At 39.1% G+C, this 6,056-nt stretch overlaps 1 protein-coding gene across 1 annotated transcript in view; it reads left to right on the forward strand.

Moving 5' to 3' along the window:
• dnmbp (dynamin binding protein) overlaps window positions 1-4,354 on the forward strand; it is a 36,169-nt gene extending 31,815 nt beyond the window's left edge. The window contains exons 12-15 of the mRNA XM_015390497.1: window positions 1,175-1,369; window positions 1,451-1,649; window positions 1,744-2,387; window positions 3,260-4,354. Of these exons, the coding sequence (XP_015245983.1) occupies window positions 1,175-1,369; window positions 1,451-1,649; window positions 1,744-2,387; window positions 3,260-3,448 (1,227 nt within the window). The 3' untranslated portion in view covers window positions 3,449-4,354. The remainder of the gene's footprint in view (window positions 1-1,174; window positions 1,370-1,450; window positions 1,650-1,743; window positions 2,388-3,259) is intronic.
• The last annotated feature ends 1,702 nt before the right edge of the window (window positions 4,355-6,056 follow it).

Here is a 6,056-nt window from a genome sequence, read left to right on the forward strand (position 1 = left end):
CAAGGAAACTGGCAACTCAAAGAAAAAGAAATTAATCAACTGCATCTTGACAAAAAAAACAACAACCTGACAAATAAAGTTAACTAAATGTGTGCACTGCAAAAAGCTAAATTAAAGTCAGGCTAATGAAAATATATGAAATGTGCAACTCATTTTGAAAAGGAAAAATGTAAAAGTTACCACACAACCGTACCATGCATATTACTTTTGGTCAATAGACTATATTAATTAGGCTATGTATGATTCCAAAAAAATAAATCGACCCCCCCCCCCCCCCCCCCTTTTTTACAACTAGACTACTGTATACAGAAATAGACAAATAAACATTCCAGATAAAGCAATTCAGAAATATACGTGGAAGCTAAATTTTTCTACAACTTTTTTCATATCAATTCCCCTGATATTCTTCAAATACCAGTTCTTCCTTCCTTCATCATCTACAAATCTCAGTGTGTTACACCTGTGGTGCCTTTTTGTGTGGTTTTCAGATCAGCCAGAAAGATTGGAGTTTTAAGCAACGTTCATTTAAAAACCCTGATCCAACAATTCAATTAAATTTACTTACACAGCGCTAATTCACAACACATGCCCTCCCAAAGCACTTTACATACACAATTCAACCAGATCATACAGTCAGATTTAGTCAAGGTTTTCTATTGAAAACCAGTTGATTGCATCAACTAATTTACTCAAAGGCAATCCCTCACACAAAGCATGCTTGAAGTGACAGTGGAGAGGAAAAGCTCCCTTTAAACAGGAAGAAACCTCCAACAGATCCAGAGTCGGCGTAAGACAGGAGTTCAAGGCGACAGAAGCAGCCATGGAAAGTTTTAGATGAACCAAATATAGACAAAGAATAGCATGTAAATATAAAACCACAAGAATAGCTGTTTGTTTTTAAAAAATTCAGATTGTTTTATCTCTTTTATGGCTGAATAAGCAACACAGACAATGAACAATTTTTTTCTTGCACTTCTTTAGAATTTTGATGATAATATCTCTTAATACTGATAGTAAAGGCAACGGAAAAAAATAAAATAAATTAAGGGTAAAATGAATCACATACATACCCTAGATTCACATTTGGAGCATTTCACAAAATACAGCCAGCAAACACTGTTACACCTATTACACACTCCTTACTTTGTTTTCCTTCTGTCTTCTTTGTCATCAGCAGTTTTCTAACAAAGTCACTTCAGGGGCAGAAGTGATTTCACTGTTTCAAGAGGAGTACAAGGGGGTTCTCAAACTCCTACAAAGCTTCAGTTTCTGCCCGGAGAACCTCCCGCAGCCAACGGCAACCACGAAGAAGCCGTTTGATAGGAAAACGCTGGAGAAGCAGCCTGCTAAGAAGCAGCCTCAAGGACCTGTGAGTTTAATCGACTTGTTTAAATCTAAAAAGAAATCAATCAAACAGCTTCACCACTCATTGGCTTCAAATGTTTTCCAGCCGAACCACATCGTGCAGACGGATGAGCATCGCTCTGCGCTCCTGGCCGGTTACGGTCCTGAGCAACTTTACCAGGCGGAGAGGAACTTCAATGCTGCTCAGGATCTGGACGTCTCCATACAAGAGGGAGACCTTGTGGGTATAATAAAGCAGCAGGACCCTTTGGGAAGCAACAACCGTTGGCTTATTGATAATGGAGGTAGTTTATTACACAGTTATTATGCAGATCTTCTAAAGTAGGCATGAGTCCTAAACTTATTGACGTTTTGTTTCTGTTGATTCCTATTCTGCAGTCACCAAAGGTTTCGTGTACAGCTCCTTCCTCAAACCGTACAACCCACGCAGGAGCCACTCTGACGTCTCCATTGAGAGCCACTCATCCAACGAATCCGGGTACGGTGGCTCCTCCCCTGTTTTCTCCCGCCAGAACAGCAACAGCACTTTAACCTTCAACCAGGAGACAGCCACCGTCAGCTTCTCCACCTCACAGTCCAAGAACCACTCTTCACCCCAGCCGTCGTTAGAATCTGCCTCATCTCGCCGAAGCCACCAGAGAGACGCGACGCCCAACCCCGACAGCAGCATCCAGAACTCCTCGGCCCAGAATCACTCGAACCGCAGAGATTTCCCGGACTCAACTCGCAGGAATGCCGCCGATCACAGAGACTCGGAGCAGCCCTACCGGCACAGAGACTCGTACGATTCCAGGTACGAGAGCAAAAACAGAGACACATCGGACTTCTACGAGACGGACTCGTCTTCTTCTCAGAAGAACAGCAGCCGATCAAAAAGACACGGACATGCAGAGAAGAGCTACAGCTCGCCACAGTGGAGGAGTGGAGATGGTAGCATCCCAAGGAAGTCTGCTTACAGCCGAGAGGAACACAATGAGCCGGAACCAGAACCAGAACCAGAACTTGAACTAGATGGTCATCAGGTGAGACTTTGAATGCTAAGCTTAAATTTATTAGGATTTCGCTTTTCTTCCTGCTTTTTACACATCACTACCACGACTTTTAACACATTTTAACAAAAGGTACTGCATGGATGTAAAGTTGGATAAAAAAAATATTTTGTTTTTTTTTGTGTTTTTTACTCCAGCCTAGCTTCACGTCCGAGTCCTTATTAGATTAAAGTTTGAGTAGGTTGTTCTAACAGGTCTTGGTCTAGACTAGGGCTGCAATTAACGATTATTTTGCTAATCGATTAATCTGTCGATTATTTAATTCGATTAATCGATTAAAAATCGGAGAGCCAAGGATTCCTTAAAGAAGACTTTTTACAAAACCAGGTGAAACTCCAACTTTTCCACCTGAGGAGTTCTGGATAGAGCATATGGACAGATGGAAAAGCTTTTTTATCTTAAGGATAAAATATTAATTTATTATTATACGATTTTGGTATAATTAATGTCGCTCTGTTTTCTAAAGGTGTGTTTTTGAGTCTCAATACTCTAACAATTGATTGCGGTTAATTTTATTAATTGTTTCATCCTATTTTAAACCATTTGTCTCAAACTCTTAACTGTCCCGCTGCTATTAAGGTTCTTCCCTCAATTCTGACGATCTGAGCAAAATAACAATCATCCTAAACATGCTTACTTGTCTTTTTTTTTTTTTTGTAAAGTCCTAATAAAACTTATTTAAGTTGCATTTATAAGGCAACAAACCAAAAAAAAAAATGTTTAAGAATACTTTTGCAGGTCATTGTGTTTGGAAATATTAGTCAAGTTTAAATCGGATTTATAGGTGAATTAATGTAGAGCATTGAAAACAAAAAAACATAAAAATATCTTCTTTGTTTTATTAGATTTACTACGCTCTGTACTCCTTCAACGCCCGCTGCGCCAACGAAATGAGCATCTCTGCGAACGAGCGTCTGCGCATCCTGGAGTTCCAGGACATGAATGGAAACAGCGAGTGGTGGCTAGGGGAAGCAGACGGAGGAAGACGAGGATACGTGCCTTCCAACTACATCCGCAAATCTGAGTACACATGAACAAGCTCATCCCCGGAGGACAGTTCGGTCTGAGGAACTTTGCGAGCTTTGAGCGAACAAAAACATACAAAGAAAACAAGCATATTACTGTAACTTATTCTCAAACAAATTTCCTTGACTTTGAAATGGACTTTACAACTCATGCTACTGGGATTGTTTGTATTTATATACTTTTTTTTAAAAGATATTTTTTTACTAACTAGAAGGTGCACTTTGACCTTCTGTTCCCACATCATTACCTGTGAAATGCCATATTATCTGATGCCATGCACCATCAGTTTGCATGTTAAACATTGGGAGAATGCAATGATAATTTTTAGGGCTTTTTTTTTTCCCATCATGTGGCTTTTGACTCCTCTACTTCAGCCCAGGAGCATAAGATGCTGCAGATTTCTGCCACGCTGGACAACAATCAACCTCTGAGGCACTTATTTTGGTCGCACATTTGCGGTGTCTGCAGAACAATCACCAACAGCTTGGAGTGTTGTGTGGGTTTAACGCAAATCTTCTGGGTTCAAATCAGAACAAAAAAATTCAAGTGCATAAAACGTTATGGTTTACAGCTCTGCTTTTGAACTCGTCTCAGCTTCCTGGTTTCTTGTTTTAACCAGATAGGTTGGATCTTCCTGTAAGGAATGCTGCAGCCTGATTCAGTTCCTCTCCACATGCTTCCCTTGTCTGTTCTGGCCATATTAAGACTTATGATCTTGTGCTCAATGTAAGGTATTCCCTGTTTGAATAAAATACTGATCAGATGAAGACTAACCTGTTTGTAAGTTTGTTTCATGCCTCTATAACGGATCTAACTTAGTTGGGTAGGTTTTATGATAATAAGGACCTTTGCTTACGTAACCAAACATGATAATCAAAACAACTTATTATTAAGCGGGTTTTATAAAATATGTGAAGCAAAAAGTAAGGTCATAATTAGGTTTATCTATGTGAAATAAACATTTTTTTTTTACTATTGGGAGAAAGTCTTGAATTTGATTACCGGTGAGGATTTTCAAGAAATTGAACTTTATTGATCTCACAATGGAGAAATTACCTCTGTTTTTAACTCATCCACTTTTGGGGAGCAGTGGGCTGCCACTGTGCAGAGCATGGGGAGCAGTGTGGGGTTAAGGGTCTTGCCCAGAGACCCGGGGTGCAGGCTGTGGGGATCGAACCAGGTACTTGCAACCTTTTCAGAGGTTGAAGCGCACTGCTTTAACCACTAGGCAGCCACTTTAGACCTGGATTATTGTGAAACAGGAAAACAAATGTTTCTTTATTTATTTCACATCCCAATTCTTGTTCTTCTTTAAAAGACCAATCACATAGCTCATGCACAACAAAAGGCTCCAACAATCCAGAAGAACAAAGGCCGGCTATTTCATTTGTATCTGACTTGGAATGTGTGCAGCAGGATGGACCTCCATGCTGCTTAAATACATCAGCTCACCTATTAGAGATTGCTCTGTACTAGGCAACAGAATTGAAAAAGACTCCTGGAACTGAACTGAACGAAAGTCTGGTTGCCTTCCAATTTAAGCCTGTTTGTGGTTGCCATGACTAGGATTACAGGAGTGTCTTGATTTTCCTCATGCTTTCACTATGGAATAGAGGTTTAAACTCATCCAAATTGCAACAACTAACACCTTATGTGAGTTTCTCATATTTGTGGAATGCCATTAAATCTCTAAAACACTGGTGTCTAAATTCAGTCCTAAGTGCTGCTATCTTTTATGTTGAAATTGCATTTCAAGAAATAAAAACGGCAACAGTTGATTACAAAGCTACGCTGAGCAAAAGGGAATAAGAACTAGCAGCTTCCTCAAAATGTAGTGGAGTAGAAAGTTATAAGTTGCAAATAAAGACAAGGCATAGATTGCAATGAAAAACTTTATTAGGACGCCGACAAAAGCAAGCATTAACTCTCAGCCCAGCTTTGAGTGACAGAAAACATAAAAAAAAACTCAAAAAGCTGAACCTGCCAGAATCAAATGTTTTCTTTTTTCTAAATAAAGGAGCTTTGCTCAAAGTGCACTAAATGATCGATCTTAAGCTACAATGAGAGTTTTGATGCACTCTTCACCAACAGCCTTTGCTTTTACACTGAAGATAAAATGCTGGTCATGAAAACAATTTCAGGTCCAGCTCTCTCAAACCAAAAACACAAGCTTTAGTTCTAGTATTTCCTTTCGCTTATTTTCCTTCCTGCAACATGTTTAACTCTCTTTCCAGGTCAAATTCCTCAAATATCCCAAAATCCCTTCTGTTCAAAACATACATAAACCCTTTAGCTCACATTACAAATTAAGCCTTGGTTCAACGTTCCGGATGTCCTTCTTTGCAGCAGTTTATTGCATCAATATGGCCATTTTGAAAAATGTATCTTTTGTTAATTTCACTAAACTCCACAGAAGAGGATTAGGGCCAGTGGAAAAAAACAAAGTTAGATGATTTTAAAATTTTATTTCAGTTTAGTATGGGAAAAAAGTCAGAATTCTGACTTTTTTCTCAGAATTCTGACTAAATTCTGACAATAAAAAAGTCAGAATTCTGAGATTAAAGTCAGAATTCTGACTTTTTTCCCATACTAAAATTGAAATAAAATTTAAAAATC

The sequence above is a fragment of the Cyprinodon variegatus genome, unplaced genomic scaffold, assembly GCF_000732505.1.
Source record: "Cyprinodon variegatus isolate N-32 unplaced genomic scaffold, C_variegatus-1.0 Scaffold502, whole genome shotgun sequence".
NCBI classification, from domain to species: Eukaryota; Metazoa; Chordata; class Actinopteri; order Cyprinodontiformes; family Cyprinodontidae; genus Cyprinodon; species Cyprinodon variegatus.